The following is a 20,838-nucleotide window of genomic DNA, read 5'->3' on the forward strand; positions in this document are numbered from 1 at the left end:
CACAAAATGGATCCCACACCCACACCCACACCAATGTCCATATTCAAACTAATTATGGTTCATGTTACCCCTACCTTAGCTTTGGACTTTAATCTCTCTCCATCTCATCGTGGCTTTAAAAAGGCGATTTCTTTTTTTATTTTTATTTTTTATATTTGCCTATAAACTAGGCCACAAAAATTATCAAGAGGAGATCCACCACAAATGTTTAGTGGATTTAACGTCTCTTAAGCTAAGCCCAGTAAGAATTCTAAGCAACATTTCTTTTATTAAGCCCAAGGCCCAATATTACATGGGTCCCATCCAAAATGTAAGTCTTACCTCTGCAAAAAATTAAAAAAAAAAAGAAAAGAAAAAAACAATTAACCAATCTGAATTCTGAAACCCACGAGAATTTTAGATGAACAAGAGTTACCACCGATTCTTTGTTCTGGATGGCGATTTTTCAGATTGCGAACACGTGTCAAGAATCAGAGTGTTAGATGGATAGGTTGATAACATAACAACCATGACTTCGACATTAGCGGGGCCCAATGTGCATCTCAAGATAATTTAGTACGTGCAAACGACAATATGAGTGCTTATGATACCGATGGGGGGGTATTGATGTTATGGCTCACTTGCTCAGATTGTTTTACTCTAAAAAGGGGTAAAAAAATTTCGGTACGTAAAATCACAGTTACATATATTTGCCGTTTAAGGGCCACCAAGAACTACATAGAAACAAACGCAGCCTATTGTGTAGGATTCACCCTTTTAATAAATCAAATCGGAGTTTTCTGTGGTACAAAAATGTCTGTTTTGCTCCGGACTACAATTTTGTAGCTGGAGGGGCAACCCTTTTCGTTTGGTGTTCAGACTTCAGATAGATCCATCCTAATTCCTTATGCCAGACAAGTTCCTTATTTTCAGCCATATGGCAAAACACCCAAACTACAGTCCACGTCAGCTCTATAATTTAGGGTTGAGCATTTGGTTTATTAAGTTAAAAATTGAATCAAATAAATCAAAATAAAAAAAATGAAAATCGAATTGAAACCGAATTACAAGAAAACCGAAATAACCGAAACCAAAATTTTTGGTTATTTCGGTTAAAAATCAAATTTAATTAATATATATAAAATATTATATATTATAACCTATAATATATATTATGAAATTGAATTTCATTATAATACATTATGTATAATATATTAATATAAAAATATATAGCATATTATATATTAAATGTTATATATTGTATATCATATAATAAATTTCAGTTAATTCGATTTTTTTGGTTAACCAAATTTCTAACTCTGAAAACTGGATTAACTAAACCGAATTATCCAAAAACCAAAAAAAAACCAAAACCGAAATTTTTGGTTTGGTATTTCGGTTTTAACTAAGGGTGAGCAAAAAAAATCTAGAAAACCGAACCGGCCAAAACCGAATTGAAAAATTGATTAACCGAACCGATTGGTTCAGTTTCAGTTCAATGTTTTTAAAAAAACGAAGGTAACGGTTCGGTTTCGGTTAACCAATACAAAAAACCGGTGGTTAACCGAACCGATCGGTATACATATATTTCTATATTATATATATATTTTATGTATATTATGTATTATATATATTTTTTATATTTTTATATATTATAAATTAATAAATATGTATTATATATAAGTATATATTTATAATATATGATATATTATTTATTATTTAAAATATAATATTTTATATATTTATAATGTTTTATTATATATTTATAATATATATTGTAAAAATTAAAAACTGAAAAACCAACAAACCGAACCAATGGTTAACTGAACTGGTCAACCGGTTAATCGATAGGTTTTAATTACCGGTTTTCCAAAAACCGATACTACTGATTCGATTACAAAATATGTCCCATGATTCAGTTAATCGAACTGTGAACACCCCTAGTTTTAACCGAATAATATTCACCTCTAGTATGTATTCCAAATTCTGTTACAATGAGGGGTGCGGGTGCAAACAAGCGCAATTCTAACATGGTTGCGAAGATGGCTACAAACAGATAAAGCATACAAATGTGTCGGGTAGCGGTATGCCAAGATACAAAATTTGATTGATCAGTATTTGACTCACGAAATTGAATCATATATGAATAAGAACACTTACACGATAAAATAGTTAGGTTCCTGAAAAGGATCGGATATTGGGATGGATATGGACCGACTTGATTGGATTAAATTCAAATTGAAATTGGTACAAATAGAAACCATTTACTTGCAAAAGCAAACTCATCCCAATTGGGAATGGAATCAATGACTTTATGTGACAAACTAGATCTACTCCCAACATACACTTCCAACAAGCCACAAGGCCCACTACAGCGATGTGCGGCAGTAGTGGCTTGTTTGGAGCAGATCCGAACTCTATGTGAAAAATCATGTGATGCTGTTGTTTGCTAGCATTCATCCTGTTTGAATATAAGCATTTGCTTTAGACTTAGGTTAGGACCACTACTCTAGTCGATCCATTGATGAGTAGGAACTCTCTTCTAGCTAAATGGTGGGACAGCCTCATCATATGTTGGCCTTGTCATCACCATCCACCGATCCACGGGGGAAAATTTGTGGAGTCCTATGTGTATATGGTTTAAGTCTACCACGTCTTATCATATTTGCCCAAAACTATACCGACCTAATGCAGAAACAAAAAGAGCATTTGCAGTATTGCTCTTCAGATAATTCAGCATAGCCTATGATATCTGATTTGTACCCCAAAATCGTGGTAATAGATTCCCTGGCTCGGTTTGGAAGGAGTACAAATATGTACAGTGAAAAATCTTGTATTTTGAATTATTTTGTATCTATTTGCATTTGTACTCAAAGAGTATAAATACAAATACAAATATGCTAAATGTAAAACTTTGCATATAATCCATATTTGTATCTTTGGACCTTGTATTTGCAATTTTGCACATTTCCAAACGTAAAGGCTCAGTTTGGAAGGAGTATGAATATAAATACGTAGACCAAAACATTTTAATTTGTATTATTTTGTATGTATTTGTACTCTTTCCAAATTGAGACAAAGGCTGCGTTTGGAAATGATGCAAATGGAGTGTAAATCCTGGTTCAGGGTAAATTTGCACTTTGGTTTACTTTTGCCTGTGTTTGGCAACATTATATTTTTACATTAACAAATGACAGACCAATGCATATTTACATTGATAATAAGATGTAAAAGTAAAGCAATAAAAAATAATTAAATTTGCATTCAAGTGGGCTTTTGATAAAAAAAAAAAAAAAACATATACTTTATTAGAATTCGTGTTTGCATCCATTATAGCTAAAAGTCTATTTGATAAGAAGATAAAGTTGTCAATACAAAACTAACCCAATTTTACAATTTATATGAACCGTTTTACACTCTACATATTTCATCGTTTCCAAACGCATCCAAAAGAGTAAATTGTCTAATGTAATGATTTGTTTGTTTATTTTTTCAATGGCATTTATTTGTTTGGTAGGTAGAGGCACAAGACATTCAATTGAATTGGTTTCTTGTCCACTAGATTTCTACTATCTATATGGGTTTTGAGTGGAGAAGAAGATTTTTGAAAGTAAGGTTTTGGTTGGTTGCTGATGGGACCTTGCAAAATAATTTGGGGGATTTTGGTGTTCTATGGGACGGGCAACGGGCAACCCTTGCAGTCAGTAACCAAAGCTACTGGCTGTTTTGCTCCCTTCTTTTTTGACTACGAGGGTGTTTGGTATGTGATACTAAGGCTGAGTTTGGAAGGAGTATACATATAAATTTGTATTGTGCAAATACATATAAAATATAAAGTTTTGCATTCTACAAATTTATATTTATACTTCTTCCAAACTGAGCCTAAGGCAGATGTTGCATCGTGTTTGATTTAAGCAAATCCGGAGAGTAAAGTGTTTGGCATGATTTAGAATGTTAATTGTTTATTGGTTTATTACACATAAGTGTCATTAGGCACTAGATACCCAACCAAACACCATTTTTGTAGGGTAAAATCAAAATGCCTATGTGATGTTTATATGGCAATGAAATGGTTTCGCAGCATCTCTACAACATCATTCTGAATCTATTACAAGCAGAGCTGTGTGTAATAGTCGTCCATGTATACGAAACACTGGCACTGGCATGTTCACTTGTTATTAATCACGTAGCCTATGATAAGCAGTTATACATTGTCTCCTGCAACACCACCTACCAAATACACTCTATATAAAATTAGTTGGAAGAGTTTGCAACATGAGACTTCTGTTGGAGTTTTCCGCATTTAATCAATCAGATTTTATGCATGAATTGCCATGAACCATGCAAGTTGTTTCTAGTTTTCTTTCCTAGATGAGATTGTCTAAGGCTATGTTTGGAACCCATGCACCTGTGATAAGGGTATAGCCCAGGTCTTGCCTGGCTTGGATTCTAGGCTTGAAACACAAGCTCGGGCTAGGCGTGATACTGAGCCTATGAATTGTGTGTATAAAATATTGAATAACATATAATATTTTATGCATTATATAAAATATCATATTAATATGCATTTTATGTATTGTTTATAATGTTTATATATAAAATATAACATAAAATAACAATATAAATAAGATACAATTATCTCTAGACTTGTTCATGGGTTAGATTAGGCTATGCTTCTTTATAAAAAAGAAAAATATCAGATTGAACTTGAACTTGACCCGACCATCAGACCTAGATCTTGAGCTTGAACCTGAAGTTTGATTTGAACAAAAAATCTATAATATATAAAGCATATATTTATTAATAATATATTGTATATTATTTAATATTCTATATACTATAATATTTAAAATATTATATAATACTTTTTTACTATTAATAATATTATATATTATTAAATATACATTATATTTTTATTATATATAATATTATTAGGCTGAGCTTGAGCTCGGGCTGAAAAGCCCCTGGCCTAAAAAATAGTCGAACCAGTGTTTGGAGTCCAAACTCGAGTCCACACGCTTAAAAATTTGTCAAAACCTGATATAGAATGGGCCGGGCCGTGCCCGCCCGTTGGGCTATCCGGGCCATGAACTCGAAGCCCTTCTAAAGACGCAAGAGGACAGAGTGGACAGGGGCAATAATGTTATTGCGGCAAGAACAGTGGCATATTGGTTATTCGGAGGAAAATAAGATCTGTTTATGAAGAAGCCAAAGTCATTTAGAAACCCAAGATTCATGGACGCAGATCGCCTTGGGATTGGAGGAGTGTAGCGAGAGAGAGAGACGTCAGACGGGAGGGACTATCGGATTAGGGAGGGAAGAGTGAGGGGGCGCAGCAGGAATTTCCGCCGCAAGGCTGTGAAGAGTCAAGAATGGTACGGATAATCTGACTGATGCCTTCTGTTATGTCACTCAAATTTACAAAATCACCCCCGAGACATCTCATCTCTATTCGAAATGATAAAATTACCGATCTACCCTCGCATGGAACTCTTAGTCTTAAAACCTTCAATCTCGTTTGCCTAGGGTTCAGCACAAAGAAACACACCTGGCCACCTGGGGGCTGGGGCTTAGGGGAACCGGGAAGGAGAGGAGACTCATGTGGGCATTGTTTTGTGCTCCAAGTCCAAGTTATATAATGTCCATGGAATTCGTCTAGGGCAGCTGAACTGAATCCAGGGTGGGCTGAACGAGTATTACCTCAGTATATGTGCCACTTTATAACCGTTGAATTGCTGACACGTGTCGATACGTAATGTTGGGTGTGATTAGGTGGGCTGCATCCACAAATTCTACCCAAGAAAAACAACAGAAAAAAAAAAAAAAGAGATAGAAATCTCAAATCCCTGGTGCAAAATTAAGAGGCAAGAGAGAGGGGGGGAGGACGAGGAAGGATTAGAATACTACAAACATTGAAGTTTGAACTTTGAAGCATGGAGGTGTTGTGGGACCCACAATAGTTACTATTAATAAACATGCCTTGCTGCAGGTAATGATATATTTAGTCCCATCTTCAAACAAATTGATTGAAGTATCTGCTGCCCTTTTTTATTTTTTATTTTTCATATCGTGAGAGAGAGTGAAGGGTTTGTTTTAATGGAAGCTATAAGTAGCTTAACAGTTTTGGATGTTTAGATCACATTGGGCATCATTATAGATGCAAAACCCAACATCTTTAACCAGGGTGCCAGAACAAACCAGAACCATTGATGTGAGAGAGAGAGAGGGGTTATGTGTGGTAAAGTCTATTGGGGTTCTGTGCCACAACAAAGCCTTGATTAATAAAAAACTAAGCCGTGGGAAATGGGCCCCCCAGATCTGGTTGGCAAAGTCTATCACCACTAAGGAAGGTTTCACACATTTTCCATGATGGTGACTAAGGGAAGCAATTGTGGGTGGACCACTGTTAAGACTTGAGAAAAGGCCAAATATCTAGAAAGATAAAACTTGCTTGACCCCGACCCAGATCTCTATCTCAGTCTTCTCTTTACTTTCTCTGATCCATGATTATTACATAAATTCACTTTGGTTTTTACTTTGACATGTCTCACTAATTAAAAAGGATATTTATATACATATATATATATATATATATGTGCCTGGAAAGTGGAAACCTCCCCTCCCTCTCTCTCCTTTTCCTCACCTTCACCTTTGATTATTAGGAAAATTTATGATAAGGAAAAAATATAATATGAAAAGAGTTTTGATCAATAAAAATCCAACCATAAATTTTGATAAATAATACTTGATTGACTATCACACTTATGATTTCAGTTGACTGATCAGAAGTTTTTCACATATCATATCTCTCTCTTTTGATTAGAAGTTAGAACTTAGAACAAATCAAAGAATATAGGCTTTTTGTCTAAATGCTGATCAGTCTTAAACTAATGCTGGTTGCAAAAGGGAATTCTGGAATAGTTGGGAGATTGACAACCAAATAAAGTAACCAGACAAACAAAAGCTCCAAAGTCAGTCCTGCTGTTGTAATTATGCAAAGAAGCAGGGGTGTTAAGGAAATTAAACTGAAACCATAAGAAATCTCTTCATCACACAGTAAATGGGTCCCCACGGCTGTCTGGTGTATACCGTTTTAAGTTTCAACCAATCTCAAAAAAGTTTATTTCATGAGATTGGATCAGAAAATACTTTAAATGGAAAAATAGAACAGTAATCAAATTAATTAAAGAGAAACAAAGTGACTGTTTTTGGAGATGGTTGATGTTCGAGTTCGCTATTTGCAGTAGAGCAAGTGTCTTTAGACTCTAGATTTTATTTTATTTTAATTTATTATTTTCAATTTTTAATATTTGTACTCAAGAGCAAGGAAGATGGAGAGAATCTAGAAATGCCCATTTCTTTCACTTCCTCAAAAACCCAAAATAAAATTATATATACATATATCAACTAATTAAGAAATCCGAGAGAAGAAGAGAAGAAAAAGCAGAGAATAAAAAGGAGACCGGATGTTGACAAATTTCATGTCACTGTTCTTGGAAGGTCGTTTGTTTGTATGAAGATTTCTTATCTGGGATCTCTCTCTATCCCCTTCTTCTCTCAGGGACTGGCCCCAGCAGATCGAAATCTCCATCCTTTCGTCGACCTTATGACGATCTAAGCTCCATCAATGGCGTTAGAAAAATGCCCAATTCGTTATTTTCACTCTTTAGGGTCTTGTGCTTTGTTTTCTGGTTCGGGGGATTCTTCTGGTTGCTCTGCTTCATGTTTGGCTTCATTTATGCTGCGAGTGCGAGTCCAAGATTGTCAATTTTCATGGAACGAATTGGGTCTCCTTGAGGTTGTCGGGTCGTCGAGATTTTGCTGAAGCCGTGGCAGATTTTCCAAGAGGGGTGATAGAGGATGTGGGTCTGAGGTAAATTGCTTTTTTACTTTTCTATTAGCTCTAAGTCCAGATTCTGTGATTCCATTTTCTTTATTTTTGTTTTCGTTTGATGATTTGGTTGATCAAAATCGATTTTCTCAATGGTTCTATTTTTGGGTCCAAAAGTCCTTTTTATTTTTGTTTGATGATTTGGTATATTGCGTCTATGCATCTTTTTTTCTTTTCTTATTTTTTGCTACTCCTGCTTATTGCTATTGCTATCGTTTTCTTTTTCTATTGGTTTCCTATTGATGGATTCTGATGGATGATTGAGTGTTTTGGTTCGGTTGATTCGTTTATCTGGATTTGCATTCCTTTTTTTTTCCACGCGGAATCTATTTTTATTAATTTTTCTAGTCTAGAATTTCCTTCTTCAAACTTAAGAAAGAAAAAAAAGAACCCGGATTTTTCTCCTTTTTTTATAAGTATATCGTGATCCCACTTGTGATGCTTATACTTTAAATGCTTTCATCAATTTGAGCTCCTCCGGTGCTTGTCTCTGGAGCTATTTTGTTGTTTAAAAATTCTGGAGGCGTTCTGGAATGGAGTTTCTATTCAATATTTTTAGTCATTGTTGAGAATGAGGGAATTTTCTACTCGGACTCTTTACTGCTGTTACTACTATTAAAAGAATTCTGGGACTTCCTTTTAATATTATTATTACTTATTTGGTTATTGGGTTTTTGTTTTAACATTTAATTGATAACTTCGATGATCCAATTCACCCTGACTATCCAAATAGATATGCTTTGTGGCTTAGTTTTATTAGTAATTCATTTATAGTTAATCTCAAATCAGTGGACTGGTTTAATAAGTCTACTAGTTTTTTTTTTTTAATTTCTTTCTGGTTTTTTTTTTTCCTAGTATGTGGTGCTTTAGTTGGATGCGCTCTACTCATAAAATATTAAATTCTATCAACTGTTTGTTTGCTGCTGATCTGAGCTATCCACAAAGCATTACATCAAATAAGCTTGTTGTAACTGTGCACTTCTCCATGATTTGGTAAGGGTAAATGAGCCATTCAGCTTGTTTATATCTTGGCTTGTCTTTATGGTTTGGGTCTTTAGGATGGCTATAAGCATTTCATGTCTTTGACTATTTATAGAACCATCTACTAGACCACCTCAGCTGCTTTCTGAGTCAATAAGTTATTGGGCACTTGAATTTTACTTTCTTTTTTTTTCTTCAATATTTGGATTTGACTCTGTTCTTACAGACTTACATTGTTGCTTGACTTGCTTCTGAGTTCTGACGTGTATTTCATGGTCACTGTTCGTAGCTTGTGTACAAAGCCATCCGTTGATAATAACTCTTTTTGTAGTGATATTGTTAGATAATAATTTGCATGTTGAATTGAGTTTAGGTTCATTCATTGTTGGAAACACAATTCAAAACCACCTTCATTGGAATTTGTAATGATCTGTTGTTTCCTCGATTTCATCCGTCTGTTTGAAGGTTTCAGTGCAAAAGCCTGCATATATACTTTTTTTTATGGATACCCTGCATGTATACTTTCACTGTTTGTGATGTTGATCTACAATGTAAGATACTATTATGTATGAGTAAACTGATATATTCTTGAAGCTGATGGATAAAGACAAATTTTCTGGTACCTTGGTGAAAAGATATAAAAGCTACAGTGGATCACTTTCTTGATCTGAGTTGAATTATAAGGAAAAAAATATGTCAAAGCTTATACTATTATGAGAACCGCTTTTTATTATTATTTATTTACTTTGGTTTGTAAACTGGACTTTTATATCCAATCTCATGGTTGAGATGCAATGCATCAAGCTATTGAGCTGTTTTTTGACTGTTAAGAAAGATAAAATGTTGTAATTTACATCTAGAATAAATAAATGGATATTTCAAATCAAAACAAGATAATCATTTCCAAAGAAACTCCTCTCTGTTGAGATCTGGAAACATGTTACAATAAGATACAAGAAAATGCCTAAATACAGTGTTGCATGGATTCCGACACTTGTGATGCATATTGCATGAATTCTGATACCCATTTTGCAACTGTCCTTGATGGATGAAGTATCCATGTTAAACACATGATGCATCAGATTATGACAATCTGTGGATTCTTGAGGGGCACTTCTATGTTCTTGTTTATTTGACATAAATGAACAAGTAATATACATGGCAAATGCCATTTTTCCTATAGAACATAAATTACATAACAAGAAAGAACTTTTGGATTTTTTTTCAATGGGCATGTGATGTTAGAATTCAACAAAAATACTGACAGTTTTAATAGTATATATTTCTCTACAGACGTGTCTGCAAGTCCATGTTTTTTCATCTTGTTGAGTCAGACTCCCAGACATGTGCCATTTTCTGATTCTTGTATCTGTATCCATGCATACTGCATAGGACTGCAAATGGTATATTTTTATCTGAATTCAAATTCAAACCTAATTCAATTAAGGCAATCCAAATTCAGCCCCTTTATTTATTTATTTATTTTGACGAATCAAATTCATCCCACTTATAATTGGATTGGATATGGATCTACCACAATCCAATCAGATATGATCTGATCTAATCCAATAATAGTTAAGCATTTTTGTTTATACTTACATCTACATAGGATTATTAGTATTTATTAGTAAAGTTCGTTTGAATGTTGTACGTTTACTGAAGACCCATAGGATTAAGTCTCATATAAGTTATTTTCAAATCATTTTGTTCATGATATACAATATTCAATTCTTTTTTAGTTTTTTTATTAATAAAATATAATATACTGATTATTTTTAGTTTAATTTATTTAATGGATTCAGTATCTAAATCTGATCTTAGTCCAAACTAATTTTGATGATTAAGATTAAACTTGAACTCAAAAGTTAATGAACCAAACTTGGATACAAGTATATCCAATTTGATCTGATCCATTTGCAGCCTTATTTGCGTAAATGTCCAAGTATCTCTTTGCAAGTAGAAATGCTTATTAATCAACCATACTACCATTCGGGTTTCTCAAGCCCATTTCCAGTTTCCTTTTGTGCTAATGATTTTGTTCAAGAGATTTTCTTGAGAGATAAGTCACAAAAAATCTATGTATCTATTTTGTGTGGTTGTTGGGGGGGCATTTTATATTAATGTGGTTGTTCCAAAAGTGCTTACTTTTTCTAATGTGGGGTACACCCCCTCCCAACATTTCCTTCATTTCCACACTAATACACAATAAATGCTTTTATGTTTGGTACATGCAATTTCTAAATATTGACCCTCACATAGTTGTCAAGGTGTCTAGTTGATTTTGGGTGACACTAGGGCACCTAGTCACCTAGGCGATAAAAATTTTATAATATGAAGAAGCAACTATTGGCTAGTTCCCTAGTTTTAGATAGCATTCAGCATGCATATTAATTGAAAAAATAGCAATTCTCTTTATTAAAAACATTAAATTTCCTCTACAAATGTGGCAAATCATCATATCTAAAAGATAAAAAATCTTTTAAATATATTAATCTCATTATTTAAAAAATAATACTACTATAATATCCATTCAATAGAGCAATTTCATATCAATTAGCAACTAAAGAAGGTTATTAACTTTATATGATAAAAAAACAGGAAGCAGTTGCTCTTTTATTGAAGAGGGTGGTGGGGGGGGGGAGAATAAAAAAAGAAGCCTCTATACTTATATTGTTTCTTAAGAAGCCTCTGTACTTATATTATTTCTTTCTTTTTTCTTTCTTTCTTTTCCTCTCAAAATCTTTTAATCTTTAAATTTCAATAGTAAAACATTAAAACAAAGTATAAATGATATATAGTATAAAATGGAATGTATTCACACACATATTAATAAGATGCATCAATATAAATGATACTATAAAAGGTGCCCCACCTTGTCATTTTTGTTGCCTATGTGGGCGCCTAGGCAATGCCTTGACAACTTCAATAAATAGAATAAATTTGTTCATAATTTCTTTTCCTTCAGGCAGACCCATTCTCACAACAGGCCCCACCCTACCCATCCTCTGAAACTTTGGACATTTCAAAATTGTGGCCAGATGATTCTATCCCATTCCATGCTCCCACCACACATATGGGTTGGATGACTTAGGTTCAGACTCATATATAGGGGGATGGAGGGAGGGAGGGAGGGCGAGGCAGAATTTTATCATTGTGTTAGTTAGTAGTTAGGATCACAAAAGTATTACAGAAAACTGGTCAATGTGGTATTCTTTGGTTAAGTTGTAAATTAGTTTCAGACTCTTAGGATCCAATGGTTCAGACAAAGTAGTAAAATACTAGAAGACATCAACTCGATTGGTTCATGTCAAACCAGGAAAATTAGGGAATGTAACATGATTGTGTGCTTTCACTGCCCTCTTGCATGTGCTTAGTTTTTGTTTGAACAACTCTATTCCCCTCCACTGTGTTCCTTTCATTTAACAAAAAAAAAAAAAGGTAAAAAGAAAATAGTCAGCATTTTTCATTTGGAACTTCTGACATTACTTTCAACATCACTAAAATATATTCCATAAGAAGAAGAAAGATTGCAATTAAAATAATTCATATATGTACTTGATTATTGGTGCAAGAAAGAGTGCTCCATTCTGAAAAATTTGCTGGTATCAAGCACCTTTGTTATTTGGGTCTCAGAACAATGTCAAAACTTATATTTAGACAGATTAATCTGTCAGGTATTCTTTTTTATATTATTTGTCATGCATAACTTTTGCACATGTTCATGTAAATGGTTACATTCTTCTTATTTGGTACACTTGCACGAACTCAATCCTTTTATTTCCTAACGTACAAAAAAAAAAATCTTTGGATGTTATTGTCCTTTTGTTGTAACAAAATCCAGGGTCTCTGAAATTTTTCTTATTCATGTCTGAGTTAGGGTAATGATTATACATGGTGAAATACAGAGAAACACATGCAAAATATATCTTAATCGTCATTGTCATCAACACCTTATCCCAAGTATGCAGTAGAGTGATTGGCCTACATGATTTCTACACGGCTACACCACAAATGTTCCACACTGTATGGGCCTCTTATGTTATGTCTTTCACTACAATCTGTATTTTATCAATGAAATATTCTAGTAATTCTTCTTATGAAACAAACTCTTTATTTAAATAAGCTAATTAATTGCAAATGGTGAGAAATTCCCCCAAAGTGTTACCCAAATATTTGATACAAGTGTCAAATGGTCAATTGCCAATAGAAATTCTAAACAACCTCTAAAAGTCCCAAAATGTGAATGCAACTATGTAAAACTATATATGACTAACTAAGAAAAGAAAAATATATACATTACTAGGAATAAAAACAGAAAATATAAGAAAACAAGTATAACACATGATTCTACTTGTATCTACTCTGAAAACCCTCATCCCTTTGAAACTGTCTTATAGAACCTTCTTTTGTTTGTTTGATCTTTGCTGTAAATCAGGGTGGATGTAGAAAGAAAGTGATTTATCAGTTACATATTAATAACACAAAGGCAGATTACTTTACTCATGAAAGAAACAAGACAGATCAAAATTAAAATAAGGTTTGATATGGTGTAACAAGATGCTTTACCATTCTCTGTCCAAAACAGTTTGGCACATCTGTAATAGGTGTTGGGGAGTGTCTTGTTATGTTAAGGTGCCTGACATTCCTGAACCCTTAGATACATGGTGTCTAGGTGATACATCTTCCCAAGAACCTCAATGCTTCTTTTTTGTTGGCCTAGTGAAACCATTTTGAGAAAATTATCTTTTATTACCTGGATATCTTTTTATTTAAAACTCATAATAATGGCCCTCTTTGACGAGCTCAGGAGGAAAAAAGAGAGATGGTTATGCACTATGATACTCAGACATAGATACTGACATGGACACAAATATGGGGAACAGGGATATGACTTCCCATTTCCTAAATCTCTGGGCATGAATATGGATATGGTTATCCCATGTAATATCATTATATTATGCTTCTATATTTTATTTTTGAAGCTAAGTGCCATTTCTCAAGGCTTACGTCTTACCAAATCTAGTTACATTTCCGAGACATACAGATTTTTATGGTATGATTTGTTAAAACATATCATTTTACTTATTCTAAAAGTGTTAAGGTTATAAAGTATATGTAGAAGAATCAATGCAGTATCCTGTGTTGTATTGGGTACATATCACATCTGAGTCTGTGACTGGTATTTTAGGCTTGTATAGGTATCTGCTCTGGGTATCATAGGTTATATATTTGTTAACAATTGGCGCACATAGGGTAATGATTCTTGCAATGCTAGGATGTATCTCATCTTTCAATTCCTTGAAATGATTCTGCAAAGTAGTTTATTGAAAATTGCTGGGAGATCAGACCATAGTTACAAAGGTTATGTCAAGATTACTACCTGATCCATCTGCCGATGTAACCATGTAAGTGAAATTTAGATAATTGCAACAGTTCAGAGTTCCCAAATGTATCAGGATGACTGCTTCCTGATTCCTGAACCCTATATAAGCAAAGAAAAAGAGCTACCAAAGGAGGAACATCATCCAAGTGGGAAAAGACTAGTTCTGTGACTTAGTTAAACAAGTTTTTGTCTAAGTTTTAATTATTAAATGTGAAAGTTTTCTAGGTATGCTGGATAAGGAAGATTATTATTATTATTATCAGTTGGACTAATTCCTTGTTTGCCTTAATGACTTTGCCTTTCTTATTGCTATTCCTTCTAGCTACTCATTAATCAGAACTTCTTCAGAAACTTTATGCAAAGGATCATAATGAAAGCCTTTTCTTTTTTTCATTCTGTCTACCTTGAGAAAAAAAACATCCCATGTCCTTGAGTGCAGTTCCAATGTTTCATTGATTTCATTTCTCTCAAGTATATGGTTAATTATTTCATTCATTTCTTAAGGAACTTTGTGCTGCTTTTCGAGTATTTGGCAGGCATGGGAACAAAGGTACAGTGTAAAAGTTACTTACCAGGATATTACTCCATGAGGGATCTTAACGAAGATGCTAACAGTGGTAGCTGGCCCCTATATTACGAGAATAAAACTTTAAAAAGTGGACATTGCTACAATGGTTTCTCGTCAAGACCTACTACAGATGGATATTTGGGTTACGATAAGGAAGTGCTAAAGCAAACAATGCTTATGCATGAATCCATATTCAGGAAGCAGGTAAGCACAAGATGAAATCAGTTGCCTTTCCTGTTTTAAATTTTAGATATATGATGTAATCATGTAATCTGGTGTTTGAAGTTTCTTGGAGACTTGGACACCTGTTAGCATATATATCTTGTATTTCAATGAATGGAATTTCTTGAGTAATTAATTAAGTTTTATCTAGAATTTAAAGCTGAAAGGTACCTTCATTCAGTGTCAGTTATTACTGGTCTAGTTGAATTGGCTCAGTTTTCTTGAGCACTCAATTTATTCAAATTTATTTGTATCATTCAGGTCTATGAACTCCATCGTCTTTACAAAATACAAAAGAGCTTGATGGATGAACTTAGAATGAAAGAATTGCATAAGTATACATTACCAGTGGAAACAACACAGTCAAGTCTCTTTTCATCTCAATTGTCATCTGAAGATGCTCAGAAGACACGGCACATTCCCAGCTTGCCCTTGGTGAACTCTGCCTGTAGCAAACCATCTGTTTGTGATTCTGAAAAAACACAGCCACCTTTCAGTTTTAGAAAAGAGAACGGTATACACACTTGCCCTGCTCCAACCCAAAAGGGAAGCAGTTCAAAAGACAAGTTGTCAGAGTCCAGCTCCAAGAAATTTCCAAGAAAAATGTTTGACCTTCAACTTCCAGCTGATGAGTACATTGACAGTGAAGAGGGGGAACCACTTGAAGAAGAAAAAGCTTCTGAGATTTCTGTGGTGACAAATTATCCTCTGAGGAATTCTGGGGCTGCACATGACCGTGATGTGAAGCTTTCTCTTGGAAGTGGTGGGAACCCTGGTAGCCAAGCAGATTCTTTGAGATCTGACTCATGTTTACAAAGCACACACCATGGTTTGGCAGACTTGAATGAACCCATCCCGGTTGAGGAAGAAATTGTTTCAGCTCCTGTTGATTTTCTGCACCCTGTCACCTGCCATGGGGAGATCAAAGGTCAGAGCTTGCCAATCACACCAAATTCAGGCTTCCATGGTTCATCAAGGGATTTCTTCCAAGATAAACAGAAGGGAAGGGATAATGAAACTTCATCAAACAGTCAACGTTCAGAAAATGAGAGAAGCAGACAGGAATGGCCACCTAACCTTGAAGCTGGTAATGGCATTTCTAATTCCCATAGAATTCAGATCACTTTGCCTTTTCTTTTTGAATTCCTTTATCTTTTGAGAGGAATTATTTCGTATATAATTAATTTTACCAGATAGGTTATCTTTGCACTTTTTGATAGGATGGAATTTGGTGGCGACGTAAGTGGTCCTCTCAAATTTTGCAAGTATCCAGATTCCTTTATTTGGGGCCAAAATGCAATGAAGTAGAAATCCAAAAGTAGAGGAATTTAAAGCTGAATTATGCCAAGTGAATTGTTGTTAGGAGTTAGGTGTCACATAAACTTAACATAATTAAACAGAATTAATTTCCAGTTGTGTCTAGTAAGCTAAGAGATGGAATCTTGTTCACAGTATTCAGTTCTTAAAAGGGAGCAACTAGGAAAAAATGATTTGGTAGTTACCAAGGAATTAGGTGAAAAATGATATACTTTGTTCTTATCCTTAGATAATTGGTAAGGAAATATCCTGACATTATATGTATGTATGTGTGTGTGTATGTGTGGCAGACACGCTGCCTGAATAAGAGTTAGATGGTGGAGCACTCTTATTTTCCACCACCAAGGCTGTCACATGCAAGGGAGATGTTCTATCCTCTCTTCCTGGCTGGATGGTCCTGAAATAATGGACCACATACAGTCACACACACGCACACACACACACACACACATGGTTACTTAGTTCTTTAGATTGCTTTACAACATTTTTTTTTCGAGAGATGAAATTTCATTAATGGTGAAAAACAGGGAAGGGAGAGATTCCCAATTGGTTTATAATAAGTTTTGATTAGGGACCTGAGTTTGAGTCCAAAGAATAGTCGTGAGGTGTTATTTTTATAACTGATCTATCATGTGGATACTTCCTTTCTTTACAGGGCAAAGTAATTGCAGCCTGAAGTCTTTACCTCAAGGTTTCTATCCAGAAAAGTTGCCTGCACCCTCTGCACCATTTCAATTTGAGCATAAAAAAGCTCTTGAACTACCATCATTTGTTCTATCTGATCAAAGTAAAAGAGAACCATGGAGAGAAAAAACAAGTTATAGTTTAGAAAGCTCTCAAAGAGAGCAGAATCTTCAGAGTTTTAACTTTCTTGGATCAGTGGCAGATGCTCATGTTCCTGGTCTGCATCCGAGCATTCCTCAGTCCGATGTGGCCAATTCTGGATCATCCTTGGCTTCATCTTGGAGAAAGCCAACGAGCAGCCTGATCCAGAAGAAGCCTATAGCAGTTCAAGAACTCTCAAGTGTCAACCCTTTTTCTCCTATGAGTAAGAATTCAAAGACATCATATCAAGGCTCTGGGGTTATTGAAGACAAATGGCATCTTAATAGCAATTTTGGATCGAATCCAAGTTTTGGAAGCGAAATATCCAATGGAAAAAATGGCTTTTGCCATGGGTCCCAGTCAGAGTCCAAGTTGTTACAGGTTTGCTCTCCTTCTGTTGGTTTTGGTTATCTAAACTGCAGTATTGACAATACATCGGCTTATGAACACTTTGGAAACCATGGTCTTGCAAAGCATTATAAGGGTTCAGACTCCGTGGATGTTAAGATTGTGAAGGATATTAACTTAAATATGGTGCTTCCAAATGGCTTCCAAGACATGGTTCTACAAAGAGATCTTGTGATTATAGATGGAGAAGGGAAGCATGAAGATCCACCAGGAGGCTTGCCTTGGCTTGGAGCCAAACCAGCTTGCAACGACACAACCACCAAAGGAAGCAGAAACTTGGACAAAACTGGATCTGATTCTCTACAGGTCTGTCCTCAGCATTTTGCTGACGAAGTTGAAGCTAGAAATGGTCGAAATCCAAGTTTTATTCAGGATTTTACATTGGCTTCATGCACTCGTTATACTGAAGCCAAGATTGTTAAGATGGCTGACAGTCCAAGTGATAAAAAGATTCTTGGGTTTCCCATTTTTGACAAACCACATGTTTCCCACAACCATTCATCTTCTCAGTGCTCCTCTGCCAAGCTTTGTCATCATCGATCAGAAATTGAAGATATTGAAAATAATGTTAAAGTAAAGGTACTTAATATTGATTTGTCACACAATCCTTCATTGCCCAACTCAAGAGACCAGCTATCCATGGAAAATCTGGTTGTAGAGAAGAGATTGAGTAACAACTTGGATGATTCCAGAAATCGCATTAATTTAAATTCATGTGCAGATGAGGATGAGAGTCTATCAGTGACTAATGTACAGTGTGGTGCAGAGAAACGTACTACTGGGATAGATTTGGAGGTCCTGGCAGTTCCTGAGAGTGAGGAAGGTATTCCTACTGGAGGAGAGTTTCTGAGTGACCAACTTGAAAGTCTTGTTCAATCATCACGTGTGGTTGGTGACCCACATGAGGAGCTTGTCAAAACTGCTGCTGAGGCTATAGTTGCCATCTCATCATTTAGCAATAATAAGCATTCAGAGGATGACATTTGTCAGCCATCAGAAACCCCACTGAAGGAAACTCTACACTGGTTTGCAGAAATAATTTCTTCTAACATGGGTGATCTGCAGAGTTACATTGATGTAGCTCTAAGGTGTAAGGGTGTGTCTGATCAGGAGTCTTCCTCTGATGAGAGTGATTACTTTGAGACCATGACATTGAAGTTGACAGAACTCGAGGTGGAAGAGCGCTGGTGTAAACCTCATGCACCCGAGATTCCAAAGGTTGAAGAAGCAAGTGCATCTCGATTGCTTAGTCGGCCTCGCAAGGGCCAAGGGAGGAGGGGAAGGCAGAGGAGGGACTTTCAGAGGGATATCCTGCCAGGTCTTGCTTCATTGTCGAGGCATGAGGTCAATGAAGATCTTCAGACCATCGAAGGACTAATGAGAGCTACAGGTTGTTCCTGGGAGACAGGGTTGGCAAAGAAGAATGCTGGTAGAAGTGGATGGGCAAGGGGGAGGAGGCGGTCAAGGTGCCCTGCTCCAACCATGGTAATGACTGTAGAATGCCCACCTCCAAAACAACAATCTAGTAATGGTGAACTTGGACTTGAGGAGAGAAGCCTAACAGGGTGGGGAAAGACAACTAGACGGCCCCGGCGCCAGAGATGTCCAGCAGGGAACCCTCCTCTTCCTGTAGCCATAGTATAGAGAGACAGAGACGCTCTGCTTTATGGTTTGAAAATTTTATAGAGGGTACTGGGGAATCCGGAGTTGTTTCAATGTCCCAGGGTTAGGTGATTGTGCGTCATAGGGGATTGCCTTGTATATTTCTTCTCTTCTGAGCCCAAAATTCGGGTCCCTTGATTTTCTGTGTTTGAGTTTACCAACTTGTATAATTCATAAATAATGTTGCATTGTTTCATCCCAGATATACAACATTTTCAACCGTGGGTTTGGGTAGAGGCTACGACAGAATTGGCAATAGCACCTTCATTATATTCTTCCTTGTCCTGGTGTTTGCCTAGCCTAGTGGTGGTTAAAAGACAGCAATTTGACTGAAACTTAAACCTTCCAAAGACTTGAACACCATGACAGAATTGGCACCATTAAACTGCGAAGCAGAAATGATTTAGCTTGACCCAGATGTGTGATTGTGGTAACAACTCCCGCAACAATTTTACGTGAAGCTGGGTACCTCTTAGAGTTTCTCTGGAGCTGCATGAAACGAAGATCACTTCCCAGTTCCCACCCACAACTAGTTAAAATTCTCAGATTAAACTTTAAAAGAGGTGTCTTCTTTTCTTTTTTCTTTGTTTTCGGTGAAAGCTGAGATGTCACATCTTAATTATGTTATGAACTTTGGATAAGACATACCGGTCGAATGATGTGTCGAATTGATGGCCCTTTATGCTGACCATTAACTCAACCAATCCTATAAAAATCGAATCTGTAACAGTAGTTATATAATAGTCAAATGATGTAAATGCATTAGGTTTGTTTGCTGCAGCTCCAGAGAATGCTCTTGTTCAATGAATGCTCTCTCTCTCACTCTTTCTCTCTCTCTCACATACACACATACACTGATACACAAATCTCGAAGGATGGGGCTAGTTAACACTGAATAGGGTTAACTAAAACAGAGTTGCACCCATTACCAAACATTCTCTTATCCTCTGAAGAAAAACAATTGAAAAAAAAATGAAAAGAAGGTACGTGGATAAAAAGCAGGCAAGGCTGATAGTACCCATTACTTTACGTCCCTTTTATGAGTTAAGTAAGTGAAAAGAATAAGAACCTACTGCACCGTCCCACAGGCCACAGCCAAGTGTCTTGCCTTTTGGTACGAAGATGTGACCTTAGGATAGGATAGATACTCCCTCCCATGAATGGACCAATCAGAAAATCTCCACTTTTGTTTGGATCATGGGGGAAATTAAGCAGCAGATCCATCATCCCATTGTACTTACTGTCCGTACGTCCCCCTTCTTGACCGTCTCCAATCTCCACACCTGATTCAAGGATCTTTTGACTATTTGTCTTCTTCTTTTTCTCTTCTTTGGCCATTCGGCTCATTACCCCATTACTTCTATGGAGTTGTATCTACATAGTTATGTACATACACAAGAACAGCTATCAACTATATGAAGGATAAACGCCTATCCACGCGGCTTCTTCAGTAGCGGCCAAAAGGATCCATCATCATCCATGCCTGGCTTTATTCACCGCCACCTGGCAAGAGATGAGCCTCTTTAGTTGGCTTTTGTTAAAAGTTAAAAAGTAATATTTAGAGACTCCAAGGACTTGCTTTATTTTGGAAAAGAGAGACCT

General features: G+C 35.8%; 1 protein-coding gene across 1 annotated transcript; it reads left to right on the forward strand.

The window, feature by feature from the left end:
- Positions 1 to 7,192: 7,192 nt before the first annotated feature.
- LOC104598504 (uncharacterized) lies at positions 7,193 to 19,475 on the forward strand. Its single transcript, XM_010260608.3, has 4 exons — positions 7,193 to 7,852; positions 14,771 to 15,006; positions 15,286 to 16,111; positions 16,997 to 19,475. The coding sequence occupies exons 2-4, from the start codon at positions 14,773 to 14,775 to the stop codon at positions 19,216 to 19,218; spliced, it is 3,282 nt and encodes a 1,093-aa protein (XP_010258910.1). The 5' UTR covers positions 7,193 to 7,852; positions 14,771 to 14,772; the 3' UTR covers positions 19,219 to 19,475.
- The last annotated feature ends 1,363 nt before the right edge of the window (positions 19,476 to 20,838 follow it).

This window comes from Nelumbo nucifera, chromosome 3 (genome assembly GCF_055504915.1).
Source record: "Nelumbo nucifera cultivar China Antique chromosome 3, China Antique-T2T, whole genome shotgun sequence".
Lineage (NCBI taxonomy): Eukaryota > Viridiplantae > Streptophyta > Magnoliopsida > Proteales > Nelumbonaceae > Nelumbo > Nelumbo nucifera.